Source organism: Schistocerca piceifrons, chromosome 7, assembly GCF_021461385.2.
Source record: "Schistocerca piceifrons isolate TAMUIC-IGC-003096 chromosome 7, iqSchPice1.1, whole genome shotgun sequence".
NCBI lineage: Eukaryota > Metazoa > Arthropoda > Insecta > Orthoptera > Acrididae > Schistocerca > Schistocerca piceifrons.
The window spans coordinates 93,197,662-93,218,461 of NC_060144.1; the positions used below are offsets into that span (position 1 = coordinate 93,197,662).

At 41.9% G+C, this 20,800-nt stretch overlaps 1 protein-coding gene across 1 annotated transcript; it reads left to right on the forward strand.

Moving 5' to 3' along the window:
* Nucleotides 1-2,374: 2,374 nt before the first annotated feature.
* Nucleotides 2,375-19,763, forward strand: LOC124805341 (myogenesis-regulating glycosidase-like). The gene is made up of 6 exons (XM_047265860.1): nt 2,375-2,417; nt 3,892-4,005; nt 8,977-9,965; nt 14,694-15,119; nt 17,540-17,696; nt 19,544-19,763. The coding sequence occupies exons 1-6, from the start codon at nt 2,408-2,410 to the stop codon at nt 19,741-19,743; spliced, it is 1,896 nt and encodes a 631-aa protein (XP_047121816.1). The 5' UTR covers nt 2,375-2,407; the 3' UTR covers nt 19,744-19,763.
* The last annotated feature ends 1,037 nt before the right edge of the window (nt 19,764-20,800 follow it).

The following is a 20,800-nucleotide window of genomic DNA, read 5'->3' on the forward strand; positions in this document are numbered from 1 at the left end:
AAGAGATACACGCAGCTTTCTGATGACTGGACTGTGCCGTGTGTGCGCTCATACCGATTCTCACTGCTCCTCTCTGAGGTCTTGTCGTGCTGGCTGTTTCAGATGGTGATGGGGATCACCTACTTAGGACAGATGTCGAGTCATCGGGCTACACCGTCCATCCACATAAACCTGAATTACTTTAGGGAGTCATAATATCTGGACGTAAAAGGGACATATATGCAGTTTAGGGAAATGATATTTCGCAATTGGAAGATTACGTATAATGTCGTCATAGAAAGCGTTGGAAGTGCCCTCAGCCGGCAACGATGCACAGCTGTAACCGTTTCAACATATTCCACGATGTTCTGTGAAGTGTATCTTAGCCATTGTTGCTTATTTCGTGTGTAACGTCCTCACGTACTAACGCAATCGTCCGTGGTCTGTGGTGGTACACTCAGCTTTTAAGATACCCCCATAAAGATAAAGCCCCGAGGGTCTAGGTCAAGGGTTTTTTTGGGCGGGGGGCGGGGGTAGAATTTTTTTTCAGGTTATTCAGTCACCAAAGAAACTGATTACATTTTGAATGGAAGCGTTAGACTTATGACACTTTACTCGATCGTGTCGGAAATAACCTGCATGGAAGTTCGGCATAATTGAGCTGCTCCACAAATGTATAGAAGATGCCCGTATAAACTGTAGTGTCTACCGTCGTATCACAGACAATTTAGAGAACAATCCTGGAAGATGACACCGCATACCACACTCAATCTTCTTCATTGTGTCGTGGTGTTTTGTGGATGATATGGGGGCTAACGCCAGCCCAGTATCCGCTTTTTTGTGTGTTGACGTAACCTGACAGATGGAATCATGCTTCATTTGTAAACTAAGTTACGGAGTAACTGTCTGAACATTGAGTAAGATATCCCTTAAAGCATCGACAGCAATGCGTGATTTTCTTACGATCCGTTTGTTACAGAACTTGCATCGTGTACACTCTGTACGGCGCAATGCAGATTTCTTTGCAGCTCTCTGACATGTGCCATATGAAATGAGTGTCTCCTGGCTCAATCGCACAACGATTTCCTTGGAGACTTGTCGAAGTGTCTTCGTACATTATTAATAACGTCTACACTCGGTGATGGTATACGTTTAGCGCTGTCACTGTTTAGTACACCAGTTGTTTTCAGCTTCTTTACAGTCGATAAAACAGTTGCCTTTGTTGGAACATCACGCAAACTGAATTCTCTCCGGTATGCCCGTTACGTCGTAAAAAACAAGTTCTTCTTCCAATACGTTTTCACAACAATATCTCTCATAGACGTCTCATAGACGTCACAAACCGCGACCGAACGAATATGAGCCTAGGAAGTGTGGCATTGCATAGTACAGAGGACATCATTCGCAGAAACAAAAATCAACGTGCCAAAAACGGGAGGCACTTCTGATTCATCAAGAGCTACTGGTATGATGAAAACAACTTTCCCGTTTCAGCGACCTTTCGGAGGGAAATTACGACCTTCAACCAGTATAGGTTTATATGGATCACCCTGTAATTGGAGTGGCTACACCATAAGAAGAATGACGGTTTCCCTCTGCCTCCGTGGTTGAGGGTTGCGTCTTGTGAATTGACACAATTTCTATTTCGGGTGCTGTGGATGGTGAATGTTGTCCTGCCAGTATTCCTTGTTTCAAGGAAGTAGACAATTTCTTGCACGTAACTAAGTATTGAATGCCATTCTCAAAAGCCTTCAGTCTTTTACTAAGCCCTTCTCACAGAAATTTATTTTATGGTTTCGTAGCTCTGTGGCTGTTATTTTGGCCTCTGTTCTTAATGTAGATCAGGATCCTTGGTGATGCGAAAAAGCCCAATTTACTTTCAAGATAGTTGTAAAAAAACGTATATTTTGTCCAGCTCAAGTTCTTTTAATTATTTGTTAAGTGTAAATGTTTGTACTATTAAACTGAATGTGTGTTGCATTCCGAATGCTCATGTTAAAATTTTTATAAATAATTGTATCTCACATTGGCTGTTAATTTTAAAGCATTTGTGTGAAAACGGGCATGTCTAAATTGCTTTCAGTGGGCTGTACCAAGGTCTACGACTCGTGTGCAATCTGTAGTTTATTTTTGTTTTATGATTTTAACGCATATCTTGTGTATGTTTTACAGTCAGACTTGAATTAGCAACAGTGTGAAGTGAGGGTTGAAGGCAAGTATGTTATCTTGGCTAATGCAACCATTTGAAGCTATATTAATATCAGATAATTACAGCTCTTCGCGTGACTGATTGATATCAGTCAGATAGTTCATGAGTCAAGAGTGTATGTAGTAGATACTGCATTGGTATATATACACCTGCATCGTATGTAGTTGATCAGCTTGAGAAGAAACTCCAGCCGAATTGTACATTCCACAGACTACTGGAATGGCTAAAGGTGAGCTCCTGTCGCCTGTACTTCTATACATTTCGTCTATCTCTTGTATCTCATTTCGCTACATACTATCAAGATTTAATGGTCATTAGCCAAAGTGAAAATGAGATGATTCCAAATATTAAAGGATTGATCCGGTAAAAGGAACGGCTGAAAGAGGTACCGTGCTACCGAATCGTATATCTTACATGTATCAGTCAGAGACTGACTTAGTATTCAACACTAATCACATGCAAAAGGACTAATATTTATATGTACCAGTAGTTTTTCTAAATGTTATATAATTTTCGCTACGTCTAAAGGGGAAATTATCTGAACGCCAATATTTTGGTCGCATATGCCGTCTAAATTCTACACCTAATTCTATAACACTTGATTTATATCAGGGGGAAAAAAATGATTGAATGTGAAGTACGCCTTCAGAAAAATGGGTAGACCACAATGGCCCACCTATATTGTCTGTAATTCGCGTTATTCAAAATTGGACCGAGCGAGGTGGCGCAGTGGTTAACACACTGGACTCGCATTCGGGAGGACGACGGTTCAATCCCGTCTCCAGCCATCCTGATTTAGGTTTTCCGTGATTTCCCTAAATCGTTTCAGGCAAATGCCGGGATGGTTCCTTTGAAAGGGCACGGCCGATTTCCTTCCCAATCCTTCCCTAACCCGAGCTTGCGCTCCGTCTCTAATGACCTCGTTGTCGACGGGACGTTAAACACTAACCACCACCATCAAAATTGGGAATTGATCATCAAATAGCAGTGTTATTAATAGATATGGCTAATGGCAAATAGATTCTTTGTACTAATCAGCTCCCTTTTACTATAAAACGCACCAGTGATATTATGTGTTCAGCTGAAAACATATTGTGAACAAGTTTAACTATAACCCAATAGTTTTTGGAGTGATAAACTTACCATCTCGGCATCTGGCCACGTTCCTGTTGCCAACAGCTGAGATGATCTAATGTGATCACTGGAAACGTTGGGTACCCTGGGGTTGGGCAAAAGTGACGAAGAAACTTTTTGGCGTTTGTGTAGATTAATCTAGGGAAATAAATGAGACTCTATATCTGAACAACCATACAGCTATTGTTGTACCCCTCTTTAATATGTGTTGCACTCTTTAACGACGATGTCATTAATTACTACTATTAAAAGCGGCTTTCCAGCTGTCAAGTTTCCACATGCCTTGACACGTGCTTTCTAACATAGGGAAAGGTTACTATTAGGACAGGCCCTTGTTTGAATCAGAACCCGAGCTATGTACGGTTGGACAGGGACAGGCGGACCAAATGAACATTCACTCAGGAATACCTACGGAGATAGAGTGAAACAACAGAATCTATCAGTTGGCCGCAACAATGATCTAGCCATTTGGGACACTATCGCTCGGTGCATCAAGACGCGCTTTATGACTACGTAACTCGTCGCAGTCTTGCTCCTCTGACTCTCTTTCCTTTTCTTCCCATTTGCAGCTGTGTGGGCGGTGTCCCTGCTGCTGCTGGGGATGTTGGGGGCGTCACAAGCGTCCCGCCTCAGCACCCGCTACGACGAGAACAGCGGAGAGATCCTGATAGTGTCCAACGAAGGTGAGTCTGCGGATACTGTGTACAGTCACACCTCTGAGCCAACTCACTGCTCACGTTAGCTGCGACACACTGTGAACACTGTGTCCACACACCTATTTCGACACCCTGCTAGTGTCGATATCTATTAATAGGTTTCGGAACTAAATACGGTGTGTAACTTCTACAGCCCTTACATTACAAATCCTTTTTTTAAATTTAATTACTGAAACAATCTGCTTTCGAAAAGCATGTGACTTTTGCTATTCTTTAACCTTCAACCTGCAATTAAAACACAAATCTATGATATACAATCCTAGAAAAAAGTTCAGTCATTACCTAAACCCAGTCACACTTCGCTGTGGCTCAAGCTAATATGAAACCAATGGAAAAGCAAATGAAATATAGTCTATCGGACATATAACCACCGAGAAAACACATAATTCTATTCAATATCTTGCCTGGAGGTGCTATGGCTATGTGAACTAAAAGGAAAGGATTTAAAATATCGTCATTTGTTACTGTAAAGCTAGGGAACTGATTACACCTTTTCTTTGTCGGCTTTCTGTATAAACATGAAGATCAGACGTCTCTGGAAATTACAACGTATAACTGCTCTTGGGAGAAGCAATCGTTTTCCGCCCTCAAATGGTGCAAGGGCGAAGATTGTCCTTGCCCTTTATTGATAGTTATAGCGAATACGTATTGAAAATTAAAGTCATTTTAAACGCCATGTCGGTCGCAATGGGTGGTATTCGAGGAAACAGAACGTTTTCACTTTTTTGAGATCCGATCAGAATCGTTGTATCAGTTACATTGTTCACCAATTATTTAATCGTGCGCCATTTCATAACTTCGGCAAATTGATGTTTCGAAGTAGATAATTCGTCACTTGAAGTTTCAGAATCAGAACATGTGACGGTAATGTAGGAACATCGAGAGATTTCAGAAATTACGTTGGAAAAATCCACTACAGCAGTGAAGTTCGTAAAGGAGTCAATGGATGATTATGTCAGATTCGAATCTGTTTACAATGATAACGTTAATAGCGTGTACGTTGACAGTTCTACCAGCTGGCCGCTCAGCCATGCATGACATCGATAATTCGTTTCGATGCTTCTAGATTTTCGAAAACAAAATAAAAGAAATAAATTGAATACAATATAACAATAGGTATCGAATCAACCCACATGTCGTTTTTTCGTAAACAGATATTAAAGTCACTTCAAAGATAATGAAATTAGTCCAGCAAACGATTACGCACTCCAATGTAATGAGAAACAACAACTTTTCTCTGCCTATCCAACCCGAGTAACTCGAAATATTGTCCACAGAAACAGGAAAACGATCACTGGAAAGAAACGAAAGAAATAAAATATGTTTTCGAAAACAGATCATAAAATCACATCCGAAACAAAAGAAATAAATTGAATTGAAAGTAACAATGGGAATAAACGTAATTCACACTTTGATTTTCGAAAACAGTTAATAAGGTCACATTTCGGGTTTAAAAACATGTGCGAATTGGGGTGCAACGTTTTGCCAAAATTTCAGGTCACTCCACCAACTGCTCTTCAAATTTTGCGAGCCAGAAACATACATAGAATGAATTTTTAAACGTAAATATATTTAGTGGAAAACTCCGTAAAAACTAAGATTATGTATGAGTATTAAGTAGTCTATGAAAAATCATGTTATGACTCACAACTTAGATCGAAATATACACTCTGGACGACATGGTACTAATTTTTATTACATGTTTATATTCTTCTGCTGGATGACGGAACGTTAAACAGTTTCCTTCGAGACGATGGAAAGCAGTATTTTGCATATATGTAGGAATCACTCCAGCTCCCCTCTTACCGTGCCATAAAGAAAGGGCGGATTTTAAACTCAATGTTCAATGAGTTTCTTATTCGACGGATTTACATCTCTGTGTGAGGGAATGCAAAAAATGGGGGACTCATTTCTCAGAGGTGAGAGGTTATATCTGTGGAACTTTCTGAAGAAGACTATATTGTGGATCGACAGTTTCTGAAACAATTTGAGAGTGGATTCTGTAACAAAAATAGCTATTTTGTGTCCTTCGAATGATATCTGTTCACTGCACCAAGGATGTATCTCAGTGTTGTTCACTTCAGTATCTATCGCAAGGAACTCTGATCAACGCCACCAGGCTCTTTTGGTCGTGTGTTACAGAGTAAAATTGAATTTCTACCATACAAGGTGCATCTAACTTATAATACCCCTAGTTTTTCTACTTGTACATCAGTGACATGAAAACTGTGAAAGTACTATAACTTTTTGTCGTAATCAAGTGAGTGGACAATAAGGTACTTTTGGTAACGATTTCCTTTAAGGGGACCACACCGTGGTTCAGGTGGAAAATAATCGGTTTTTGGTTTTCAATATATTTCGATAGATTAATGTTTTATTTAAGTACTCTGAAAACGATTTTTCTGAAAAAAAATTTTTCCAGCATTTAAAGAGCATTTTTCTACCACATGTGTTTATGTGCCACGCCCACGTTTCTGTCACCCTCTTTTCTGCATATATTTTAGATCTTTATATGCCCCACATTGCACGTTAGGGATTTTGTTTACTCCCGAGTGTATTGGCTATCCTTGTAGTGCAATGGCCGGTATTCTTTTGTTTCTGCTGTTTGTAAACAATACGCTTTCAAACACGCTGTTACTTTTGTTCAAGTGTGATTGCGTGTAATTGTTATACTTACGTTTGCAGTGCTTGTTTACGTGTGTTTTGTTGTGTTTATTGAAGATGACGAAACTTAAAGGAATTTTAGAAACGACAATTTAGAGGAAACACGTTTAGAAAGCTTTCTGTACAAGATGTTATGTCGCCTGGCAACTATGTGTCTAATTGTAATTCTTCAACAAGTGCGTCATCAAAGAAGCTCTCACCATTTCCAGAGAGTTACAATGCATTTACTGTAAGTGACAAGAGGTGCAGTAACATTATAACAAATTTGAGAATATTATCAGATGTAATTTCTAAATTTGTACAATGTAGACAGTGCGGTTAGTCACAGAGTGTGAAAATTAGTGTGAGTGCCAGTGGGAGAAAAGGCATAGCAATTACTTTGGATTTAATTTGCACTAAATGCTCAGCTGTGATTTCATTTGTGAGTTCTTCAAAACCAAGTGCAAGTGGCCCTTATGAAATCAATACTAGATTGGTGGATGCCTTACGATCCAGTGGCAAGGACATGGCTGCTGGGAGAACATTTTGTTCACTGATGAACTTACATCATCTACTAAATAAGTATGAAAAACTGACTGCAATGTTAGAGAAAGTTGTATGTGAGGTCAGTGAGGAAAGCATGAAACTGGCTGCTAGGAAAGCAATGGAAGAAAATGATGGATGTTCGGAAATTGCACTTGCACTTGATGGAAGTTGGCAGAAAAGATTGGAGTAGTGACTGCCACGAATGTAGACACCAGTAAAGTGGTAGATGTGGAGATAATTTCTAAATATTTCTAATGTTGTAAACTCAATGAACATAAAGAACACACCTGTGTGGCTGATTTTAGAGGAACAAGTGGTGGTATGGAAGTTCATGGAGTACAATAAATATTTCATCGCTCCGCAGAAACAAGCGACGTACGGTACACAAAATATTTGGACGATGGTTACAGTAAGTCATACGACATTGTCGTGAACTCTAAGCCATACGGAGATGTCATTATTAGCAAAATAGAATGTTTAGGCCATGTTCAAAAACGTTTGGGAATGAGGCTGAGAAAAATAACTGTTGATATAAGAGGAAAAAAATTAGAAGATGGAAAACTGTTGACTGGACATGGTCGGTTTACTAAAACTGAAATAGAAAACTTGTAGGTATACTATGGGCAGGAAATTAGGAGAAATAAAGAAAATCTGGAGGCAATGAAGAGAGATGTTTGGGCCATATTCTTCCATAAGTCCTCTACTCATGATAAGCCATGTCATGGATTGTGTCCATCATGAGAAAATTCGTGGTGCAAACACAATAGGGCTCAGGCAACTCGAGAATCTTATTCTCACCAGCATTCTCTTCCTGCTGCTATTTTCAGAGACTTGGCTCGTCCTGACCTCCTAAGGAAATGTCTGCATGGGCAGACATAGAACCCAAATGAATGTTTCAACAGCATAATTTGGAACCGCCTTCCTAAAACTGTATTTGTAGGCAGGCGTACAATGAAACTAGGAGTTCATTATGCTGTTGTTACATTCAATTGCGTTAATACTGGACAGTGTTGGGTACTAAAAAGATGGGAATGAATCCTGGTGAAAGTATGATCACTGGGCTGCAACACTGCGATGAAATGAGGATAGCCGATGCAGACAGGTCTGCATCTAATATGACCAAGAAAGCAAGACAAACATCCAGGAAGCTGGAAGACCTGCTAGAGGCCAAAGAAGGGCCATTATACGCAGCAGCACACTTTTAATTACGGTAAGTAACAAATTTCAAAAGTTTTTTCTTTAAAGTCAGTTTCCAGCAAACTAAAATATTCAGTATATATGCCACATTATACTAGAAACTATCATAGATAAATGAATGAAATTTTCAGGGACTCTGAATAACATACAAATCCACCTCTGGTACTACATTCATTAATGTTCCCCCATTAGGAAGTTCACAAAAAAATATTTTCTGCAGAAAAAAACTCAATATTTATTGTCAATAAATTTAAAAAAGTATTTCTTAACGACTATAAAATGGATAAAGTAGATTTTAGTACAGCTGACTCTATTGGCATCATGTAGCATGCAGTAAAAATATTAAGGTCCTGCATCAAATACTTTTTTTCAGAAATTGGTCAAATACTTGCCTAATTGAACATGGGTTAGATAGGCAGGGTGTGTTCACCTTAATCAAGGTTTGTTATTTCAGTATTCTACAGACGGCTTTTATTGTATTTGTTTTCAGTACCTGCATTATGCACCTCTACTGACGATATCTATATTGTTCTGTTCATATGTATGTTGCAGATGGTCTTGAAATCCAACTGGCGTACATCCCAGTAGACAGCACTAGTCGCTCTTCCACACCACGCCATGTCAGATATTTTAATGGAGAAGTTTTTGACTTTGGTAACAGCAATATCACCATCCAGCGCCAAGACAGAGCTGGCCGTTGCCTCGGTGTCTATCAGTGGGTGAACACACCCAAGACGGTTCTCAAAAGCTGCCAGAACCACCTCACCAGCCACATTTACGGCGGTACCGAGTCTACCAAACAGGTTTTTCTGACTGAGCAGAGAAAGTATGACAACTACGCGTTCGTCACCAACCAGACCCACTATGCAGGCGTCGCTGCACGCTACTGGCTATTCTCCGACGGAAGATTCGTACGCGTCCATTCCAACGTTCCCCTTTTTATTGACCAAAACACAGATCAGTCACCGGATGCATTATGTTTCACGGCCAAGAACCAGAGTCCCTACCCAGAAGACCGACCAGACAACCTCTTACATTGGGATATCTGCTCATTTGGAAACGCTAGGGAGGCCCACGAATACGCAGTCCAGAAGTACCTGGGGAAGCCGGCGGGAGTCCCAGACGAGCGCATGGTCACCCACCCGGTCTGGGCCACACTGGCGCGCTACGACATCGGCGTCAACGACTCTTTAGTGAGGGACCTGGCCAACGAGATAATCGCCAATGGATTTAAGAACAGCAACATCGAAATAGACGACATTTGGGAGACCTGCTACGGCAGCCTCACGTTCGACCCAAACCTTTTCCGGGACATACGGGCTCTCACAGATGAATTACACTCTCTGGGCTTCCGCGTGACGCTGTGGGTTCACCCATTTTTGAACCGAGGCTGCGAGCCGTACTATTCGGAAGCCGTGGAGAAGGGCTACCTTGTGTCCAACGTGAACGGCAGCACCATCACGCGCTGGTACCATGGAGTCACCGGTGTTGTCGACTTCACCAATCCTGAGGCAGTGACTTGGTGGACCAGTCGACTGTGGGTGAGTACAAACGCAAACTAATGTTAGTCTTACACCAACAGTAACTACCCTAACCTTTTTGTGAGTGGAGCTGTGAGCACTAGAAGATGAAGTCTCAAGTGGAAAAAACGGATCATTTACGACATATTCTTCTGTTTGAATTCGGTTGAGTGGTGACAGCTGCGGAAGCGGGCAGAAAAATTTGCGCCGCGTGTGAGGGTAATACTGTAGGACAGAGCCCGTCAGTAAAATGGTTTACTCGTTGTCAGGAGGATCGACGCATTCAGAGCGACCTTAGGTGTTTAAACGCACTGATCCACAATTATAAACGTCATTGTACTCGAGAACTGGTAACTGCTGTCAACTGTAATAATTGCATCATTCTTCTACATTTGCATGCAATTGGTAGGGTTCAAAAATCGGGTGTATGGGTATCGCATGCTCTAAGGCAAAATAACAAAGATCAGAGTGTGGCCATTCGTGCACCTCTGCTTCCTCATCATCGGTTGAATAGTGAACAACACCGACCATTCCCATCCTGTATCGTAACTGGTCTAGTGGGAAAGCGGCTGTATGGTGTACTACGAATTATTTCCCCGAGATGTAACCGTTACTCCTGATATTTATTGTCAACACTGGAGACTGCGTGAAGTGATGCTACTCCAAAATAATTCGTGTCCATGTTGTGCTAGGCTGAGAAAAAGCACTATACAGGAGTTGTGTTGGGAAGTCATTCCACACCCATCTTATCTATCTGACCTGGCGCCCTAGCTTTTCACCTTTTCCGCTATTTATCCAACAACTTTCAAGAAATTTCCTTTCCAAAGCAAATTGTCCCCCGAACATCGGCAAATTTTTCGCATCAAAACAAAGGTTTTTCTACAGTCGAGTAATCGAAAAGTTACCCCACCGTTGGCAGACTGTTCTAAATACTGAAGGAGAATACATAATTCAGGACTAAAGCCTCTCTTATGTGTATCTGTTGAAACTTATGGATGAACGCTACGAATTTTCGCACCAACGCAATATACCGGGTGATCAAAAAGTCAGTATAAATTTGAAAACTTAATAAACCACGGAATAATGTAGATAGAGAGGTAAGAGGTAAGAATTGACATACATTCTTGGAATGACATGGGGTTTTATTAGAACCAAAAAAAAAACAAAGTTCACAAAATGTCCGACAGATGCGCGTCGTTTGGTGATGATCGTGTGCTCAGCCGCCACTTTCGTCATGCTTGGCCGTCCAGGTCCCCAGACCTAAGTCCGTGCGATTATTGGCTTTTGGGTTACCTGAAGTCGCAAGTGTATCGTGATCGACCGACTTCTCTAGGGATGCTGAAAGACAACATACGCCGCCAATGCCTCACCATAACTCCGGACATGCTTTACAGTACTGTTCACAACATTATTGCTCGACTCGACTACAGCTTTTGTTGAGGAATGATGGTGGACATATTGAGCATTTCCTGTAAAGGACGTCATCCTTGCTTTGTCTTGCTTTGTTATGCTAATTGTTGCTATTCTGATCAGATGAAGCGCCATCTTTCGGACATTTTTTGAACTTTTGTATTTTTTTGGTTCTAATAAAACCCCATGTCATTCCAAGCTTGTGCGTCAATTTGTACCTCTCTATCTACATTATTCCGTGATTTATTCGGTTTTCAAATTTTTACTGACTTTTTTATCACCCTGTATTACGTGTTTCACGTGCAACCACAACAATTCTTGTTCTCGGGTTGTATGTTTCAGATTTAATTCGCAACATTACTGCTGCTTACGCTGGTTTATGCCGGATTCCCTAGTGTACAGATTTCTACCAGTGGCCCCTTTCACTTATTTTGACTTTTGCTCAGTTCAACGCATTTTTGTGTAATTTTTCTATAGTTACCTCCGAGAAACTGTCAGGTTGGAACATTGATATATACAACCGGACATAAAACAATGGGAAACCGATATGCACATATATAAAAGACATCACTATCGCGTAGAAAGGGTATAGAAGGTCGATGCGTTGGCGGAGCCGTCATTTGTACTCAGGTGGTTCATGTCACAAGGTTTCCACCGTTATTATAGCCGCACGACGTGAATTAACGAATTTTGAAAGCAGAATGGTAGTCGAAGGGACGTGCATGGGGAATTACGTTAGGGAATTCAACATTCCGGAATGCATAGAGTATACAGTGTGCCGATAGTGCCAAATATCAGGCATTCCTTCTCACCACGGGCAACGCAGTGGCCGTCGACCCTCATTTAGTAACAGAAAGTTGTGGAGTTCGGATAGAGTCGCCGGTGCTAATAGACAAGCAACACTGTCTAAAATAACAGCAGAAAACCAAGTGGCACGTGTTGTTGTTGTTGTGGTCTTCAGTCCTGAGACTGGTTTGATGCAGCTCTCCATGCTACTCTATCCGGTGCAAGCTTCTTCATCTCCCAGTACCCACTGCAACCTACATCATTCTGAATCTGCTTAGTGTGTTCATCTCTTGGTCTCCCTCTACGTTTTTTACCCTCCACCCTACCCTCAGAACATGTCCTACCAACCGATCTCTTCTTCTAGTTAAGTTGTGCCACAAACTCCTCTTCTCCCAAATTTTATTCAAATCTTCCTCATTAGTTATGTGATCTATCCATCTAATCTTCAGCATTCTTCTGTAGCACCACATTTCGAAAGCTTCTATTCTCTTCTTGTCTAAACTATTTATCGTCCATGTTTCACTTCCATACATGGCTACATACAAATACTTCCAGAAACGACTTCCTGACACTTGAATCAATACTCGATGTTAACAAACTTGTCTTCTTCCGAAACGCTTTCCTTGCCATTGCCAGTCTACATTTTATATCCTCTCTACTTCGACCATCATCAGTTATTTTGCTCCCCAAAGAGCAAAACTCCTTTACTACTTTAAGTGTCTCATTTCCTAATCTAATTCCCTGAGCATTACCCGACTTAATTCGACTACATTCCATTATCCTCGTTTTGCTTTTGTTGATGTTCACCTTATACCATCCTTTAAAGACACTGTCCATTCCGTTCAACTGGTATTCCAAGTCCTTTGCTGTCTCTGACAGAATTGGAATGTCATCGGCGAACTTCAAAGTCTTAATTTCTTCTCCATGGATTTTAATACCTACTCCGAACTTTTCTTTTTTTCCTTTACTGCTTGCTCAATATACAGATTGAATAGCATCGGGGAGAGGCTACAACCCTGTCTCACTCCCTTCCCGACCACTGCTTCCCTTTCATGTCCCTCGGCTCTTATAACTGCCATCTGCTTTCCGTACAAATTGTAAATAGCCTTTCGTTCCCTGTATTTTACCCCTGCCACCTTCAGAATGTGAAAGAGAGTAGTCCAGTCAACATTGTCAAAAGCTTTCTCTAAGTCTAAGAATGCTAGAAACGTAGGTTTGCTTTTCTTTAATCTTTCTTCTGAGATAAGTCGTAAGGTCAGTATTGCATCACGTGTTCCAACATTTCTACGGAATCCAAACTGATCTTCCCCGAGGTCGGCTTCTACCAGTTTTTCCATTCGTCTGGCGGCACGTACTACGAAAATATCCATTAGGACAGTGTCGCGAGATTTGGCTTTAATGGATTTTGTCGGCAGACAACAGATGCCAGTGCTTTTGCTAATAGCAACGCATCGCGTGTAGTTTTTCGCGATTGGCTTGAACATTACTTTGGAAAATTCGTGGGAATGATTTGGTCATTCAGTTTGGCCTACATGAATGTCATTGAACATTTATGGGACATAACCGAGATGTCTTATAGTGCACAGAATACCGATCTATGAACATTTTCGAAATTGTGGTTGGCTATAGAGGCATGATGGCTTATTTGTTCTGCAGGGGACATCCAACGATCTATTGAGTCCATGCCACGTACAGTCGCCGCATGGAGTCGCTGCACTACTCTGGGCAAAAGGAGGTCAGACTCGATATTAGGAAATATCTCACGCTAGTTGTCAGCCCCTCTTCTCGTAGCATCAACTTTCATAGAGACAGCACGCTTTTATCTTGTTCCGTTAACATTCAAACCAATGACTTCCATCCAAAATCTGCAACAAGTGGTTCTAATAAAAGATACCTTCGGTTACACAGTGGTAACCTGGAGATTCCTAGATCTCTAGTCTCGTGCGGTACTTACGTTTCTATTTCAGAAGACCACGTTATCTGTTTTCCTTCAAACATTAAAATTTCTTGCGCTGTAGGATGAGTCAGACATACGAAGATATGAGAAAGCTAGGAAAAGAGGTAAGATAAAATAATCTGAAACTCTCTAATTATGTACAAGTTTCATACTTAGTTTGCGAACGTGTCAATTGCATCATAGTTACGACCCTCTTGTCGTAATTAAGGCCTATGTATGTTGTATATTCACATACATATTTACATACGCTTACTTGAATGCTTCAGCATGAGTGCAGGAGAAATTTCGAGGGTTGAGTATCTTTAATATGATTTTGAACACTATGAAAGTGTTGTAAGAATATAATGAACCGTATGTGTATCGGTTCGGTATCTTAAGTACAATACTATTAATAATGTAAGTCAAATTAGATGGCTAATGTTGTTGCTACCTCTATATCAAAAGGGTGTAGCGGGCAATGATAATACGTGTCGTTAAGGAGAAATTTTTCACTTGTTCTCGATAATTAGTCTCCAGACAATAAAACACAACTTGTTTATATGACCATTGGATCCTCTGTATTACACGAGAGTTATAATTTTCTGTAACGTTTCCAGGCGCTTCGCAACGAGTCAGGGATCGACTCGTTTGATTTTGGCTATGGCGAGGTAAGTTTCTTGCCGAAGCCGTCCACCATAGAACCCAAAGAGCGAAACCCAGTGGCCTTCAGCGACGCGTATGCGAAGGTGATCTCGCAGTTTGGGCCCATGGTGCAGATAGAGACCAGCGTGGAGAACCAGCAGCTGCCCAACTACTTTGTGATGGACAAAATGAGGAGCGACTGGACCAACCATCACGGCTTCAAGACGCTGATACCCAAGCTGCTGCAGCTCAACTTGGTCGGCTACCCTTTCGTTATCGGAGAGATGGTGGGCGGCGGCAACAGCAAGACGTGGTCCGAGCTGTACGTGCGCTGGCTTCAGGCCAGTGTCTTCATGCCGGTCGTAAAGTACTCCTTCACACCGTGGGACTTTGACAACGAGGTGCGTACAGTGTGGGATACGGGGTCCATTCATTGAAGGGGAGGCTGCTCAATTTTGTTGTCCAGATAGGAATGATCCCAAACAAGTATATAAATAATTTATTTAGATAAATAAGTGAAATGAAATACCTTTAAAGAGGAACTGTAGGGCACTACAGTTTGTGACAGGAACTGTAGGGCACTACAGTTTGTGACAATGCTGTGATCGCAACAGACGATTGTATGGGCTGTAAAATTTTGTAGAAAGCTTACTATATTACACACCGTTGTAAAGAAGCAACACGAGTTTCTCAACGTGATCGCACCACATATGGTCGAGTGATACTACGATATGTAAAATTTTCGTAAATAACTTGGAACTGCAAAATACAGATAAATTCCTGATTACTTATTCTCTCAAACTCTTTTTACGGTTTTGCTACTAGGGAATGGTTATCCGCAGCCGAATCACGAGAAACAATGGTATTGCAGGTGCCACTAAGTCAGTAGCCCTCCGTTCCTAACACAATATCACTTTTTTCTGAGATGTACGCTCTCTCCACAGTTTACTACAAAACACTTCTTGCATTACTGACGACGTTGTCGTTCGCCTTAAAAGTAGAATCAATAAGTAGAGAGTTCTTCGAAATCAAAGACACGAAGGCCAATAATTGATCGACAGTTTTTCCTTACTCAGTCTAATCAGCTTGTTATTTGTATCAGGGAAGTTTCATTCCGTAACTTATTAAAACTTCCTTTGCATAATATGAGTGTCTGCTTGTATGCTGTGAACAACGCATTTATACACCTAAACTGGTCAGAAATAATACACTACTGGCCATTAAAATTGCTACACCACGAAGATGACGAGCTACAGACGCGAAATTTAACCGACAGGACGAAGATGCTGTGATACGAAAATGATTAGCTTTTCAGAGCATTCACACAAGGTTGGCACCGGTGCCGACTCCTACAACGTGCTGACATGAGGAAAGTTTACAACGGCAGGAGGGTAATACTGAACGCCGTGATGGATCCCAACGGCCTCGTATCACTAGCAGTCGAGATGACAGGCATCTTATCCGCATGGCTTTAACGGATCGTGCAGCCACATCTCGATCCCTGAGTCAACAGATGGGGACGTGTGCAAGATAACAACCATCTGCACGAACATTTCGACGAAGTTTGCAGCAGCATGGACTATCAGCTCGGAGACTATGGCTGCGGTTACCCTTGACGCTGCATCACAGACAGGAGCGCCTGCGATGGTGTACTCAACGACGAACCTGGGTGCACGAATGGCAAACTGTTATTTTTTGGATGAATCCAGGTTATGTTTACAGCATCATGATGGTCTCATCCGTGTTTGGCGACATCGCGGTGAACTCACAGTGGTACCGTGTATGCGTCACCGCCATACTGGCGTATCACCCGGTGTGATGGTATGGGGTGCTATTGGTTACACGTCTCGGTCACCTCTTGTTCGCGTTGACGGCACTTTGAACAGTGGAGTTACATTTCAGATGTGTTACGACCCGTGGCTCTACCTTTCATTCGATCCCTGCGAAACCCTACATTTCAGCAGTTTAATGCACGACCGCATGTTGCAGGTCCTGTACGGGCCTTTCTGGATTCAGAAAATGTTCGACTGCTGCCCCCAGATCTCTCACCAATTGAAAACGTCTGGCCAATGTTGGCCGAGCAAGTGGCTCGTCACAATACGCCAGTCACTACTCTTGATGAACTGTGGTATCGTGTTGAAGCTGCATGGGCAGCTGTACCTGTACACGCCATCGAAGCTCTGTTTGACGCAATGCCCAGGCGTATCAAAGCAGTTATTACGGCCAGAGGTGGTTGTTCTGGGAACTGATTTCTCAGGATCTATGCACCCAAAGTGCTTGAAAACGTAATCACATGTCAGTTCTAGTATAATTTATTGGATCAATGAATACCCGGTTATCATCTGCATTTCTTCTTGGTGTAGCAATTTTAATGGCCAGTAGTCCATTTCGCTCACCCAAGTCAGCTGAGTTATTTGAACAATAACTGACAGTTTATGGTGTAGTTCGCAGATCTTGTTGGAAATCAGATAAAGTGCATTTGTAAACACTCCTTCTAGTGAAGGCCTTGGTGCCCTTCAGCATTCCAAGGTGAACAATATGGTTCAAGCTGTTTCCAGAGCTAAGATTGCTTCGCCAGTTTGATCGCTCTACTGGAACAGAAGTCCTATATTGAATTCAGAAGAACCTCGTTAGTTAGGAGTATATTATTCACATAATATACACCGTTTCTTTCCTTTCTTGCCCCCACCCCCCCACTACTTCTTCCTATTCATAAAAAAATCTTTTTAATCGCCACTGCCGTATCCTCAATTTATTGGAACAGTTTCTTTCACCGTAGTTGATCACACAGCAAGACTGTGATTACCTGTCCACTTTTCAGACGCTGGAGATCTGCCGCAGCCTGACCGATCTGCACACGCAGTACGCGCCACGAATCCTGGAGCTGATGCAGAAGGCTGTGGAGGACGGCACGCCGGTCAACCTGCCCGTCTGGTGGCTCGACCCCACAGACTCCACTGCACAGACCATCGACTCAGGTATGACATAAAGGTTTCCTATAGGACTTCTGCGTGTACCCGAGTTTAGAGAGTACTTCCGTATTTCTTTACACACGCTTTCGTTACTGTGGGCGAGATTTTTGGTACACACGAAGAATTTTCCACTCAGTGCCAGCGATATACTCAATACACTGTCCTCTTAACACATCCTTTTAGGCTCCACTGTGCAGCAGAAGCAGTGTGAAATAAGATGAAAGGCTACAGATTGGGGACACGGATACAGACTGATCAGATACCTCTGGAACTTTATTTGAGTCTTGTTGTTGTTATAGTCCTGAGACTGGTTTGAGGCAGCTCTCCATGCTACTCTTTCCTGTGCAATCTTCTTCATCTCCCAGTACTTACTGCAACCTACATCCTTCTGAATCTGCTTAATGTATACATCTCTTGGTCTCCCTCTACGATTTTTACCCTCCACTTTGCCCTCCAATACTAAACCGGTGATCCCTTGATGCCTCAGATCTTGTCCTACCAACCGATCCCTTCTTCTAGTCAAGTTGTGCCACAAACTTCTCTTCTCCCCAATCCTATTCAACACTTCCTCATTAGTTATGTGATCTACCCATCTAATCTTGAGCATTCTTCTGTAGCACCACATTTCGAAAGCTTCTATTCTGTTCTTGTCCAAACTATTTATCGTCCATGTTTCACTTCCATACATGGCTACACTCCATACAAATACTTTCAGAAACGGCTTCCTGACACTTAAATCTATACTCGATGTTAACAAATTTCTCTTCTTCAGAAGCGCTTTCCTTGCCATTGCCAGTATACATTTTATATCTTCTCTACTTCGGCCATCATCAGTTATTTTTCTCCCCAAATAGCAAAACTCCTTTACTACTTTAAGTGTCTCTCAGCATCACCAGACTTAATTCGACTACATACCATCATCCTCGTTTTGCTTTTGTTGATGTTCACCTTATATGCTCCTTTCAATACACTATCCATTCCGTTCAACTGTTATTCCAAGTTCTTTGCTGTCTCTGACAGAATTAAAATGTCATCGGCGAACTTCAAAGTTTTTATTTCTTCTCCATGGATTTTAATACCTACTCCGAATTTTTCTTTCGTTTCCTTCACTGCTTGCTCAATATAGAGATTGAATAACATTGGGGAGAGGCTACAACCCTGTCTCACTCCCATCCCAACCACTGCTTCCCCTTCATGTCCCTCGAGTCTTGTAACTGCCATCTGGTTTCTGTACAGATTGTAAATAGCTTTTCTCTCCCTGTATTTTACGCCTGCCACCTTCAGAATTAGAAAGAGAGCATTCCAGTCAACATTGTCAAAAGCTTTCTCTAAGTCTACAAATGCTAGAAACATAGGTGTACCTTTCCTTAATCTAGCTTCTAAGATAAATCGTAGGGACAGTATTGCCTCACATGTTCCGATATTTCAATGGAATCTAAACTGATCTTCCCCAAGGTCGGCTTATACTAGTTTTTCCATTCGTCTGTAAATATTTCGCGTTATTTGAGTCTTATGCACACTTTAATTTCCTTTGATTTCAGAGATAATCCACTATTTTACTTTGGGTTGATACAGCGAGACATCTGTGGAACAAAAGGTCTCTGTGCGAGCCGCTGAGAAAACCATCCATACTAGTCGCATATGTTTATATTTGTTTGTACTTAAAATTGCGTTAAGGGTTTCATTTAATACCTGAACAAATAACAACTTTTGAAGAATTATGAACTGATAAGCGGCGTTCCTCTCCCTGAGCATTGGATATTGTCGCTGCATTCCTTGCAGATTTACTCCACAACTGAGCATAAGTACCGTTAAAGCACAGCCATGTGACACCTGGTTTCCTTTGTGTGCAGAGTACCTGCTGGGCGAAGATGTCCTGGTGGCGCCGGTGCTGCACCGCAACACGGTGCGCCGTGACATCTACCTGCCGAAGGGCACCTGGAGGGACGAGGCCGACCCGGAGCACCCCACCATACAGGGCCCCACCTGGCTCCGCAAATACCCTGCTCCTCTCAACACTCTGCCCTACTTCACCAGGATCAGCTCCTCATAGGCTTCTCTGGCTGCATGCGAAACGTCGTTCCGTTGTGGTACATTTGTAAATGACTAATAACTACAAGAGTGTAATACTAAAACACTTCAACTGAGTTTTATTGGCTCCAATGAAATAAACGCATTATGAAAAATTTGTGTTTTCCTCATTTAGATGACCTACTGTCAGATAAAAGCAGAATCAGAAATGACACACTTTCAACCTCTTGGTATTCAACATCATTGATATTGTCTGCCATAAGTCCACCATATGGGTATGTTTTCAAGAACACGAAAAGTTAATTTTCTTCCCTGTCCGTGTGTACCACAAATGACTGCAGACAACCTTTTTTTTTTTTTTTTTTTTTAGGAAACTGATTGCAGGTATTCAGTTCTTTAACTATACACATCTTCAGTGCCGTATAACTTTAATATTCCATTCACTTCATTATAATACTGTTCACATAAGCTCATCGAGTCATACTCCTCTCTATACTCCTATGTACAGGAATATGATAATCTTATTAGGCGCAGACTGAAACTTGTCTATAGACTGGTACAGACTAATGTAGACTGGTACAGACAGGTGCAGATAAATGAAGACTGATGGAGACTGACGCAGACCGATTCAGACTGGCTAATCGGAGGTCTGTACACTCGTTATAATACCTCGCGCGTTCAGGTATCACTGCGCGAATGTGATCCGCGAGGAGAAAAGGTTCTACGTTAGAAGCAATCTCATTGGCTGCGTTACATATTAATACGCGGATCGGCGGAAGCAGAATTTGGTCCATCTCTGAGACAGCGCCATCTCGTAGTGCGGAGACGGACGAGCGCTGCGCCTGCGCTGTTGTGCTTAGCAGGGCGCGCTCTAGTGGGAAAGTTGTGTACGCGCTGAATACGCGGAACTATGTACACAACAGACACCGTCACTCACAGCCATTTTACATATTAGAACTGACAAATAGCAGTGATTTTTGCAAATAGCGGCCGTCCACCGCAAGTCTTCATCTCATCACCAGGAGCCAATGAACTAACGATTGTGTATATACCCACTAATTATTGTTTTTTCTCATTTA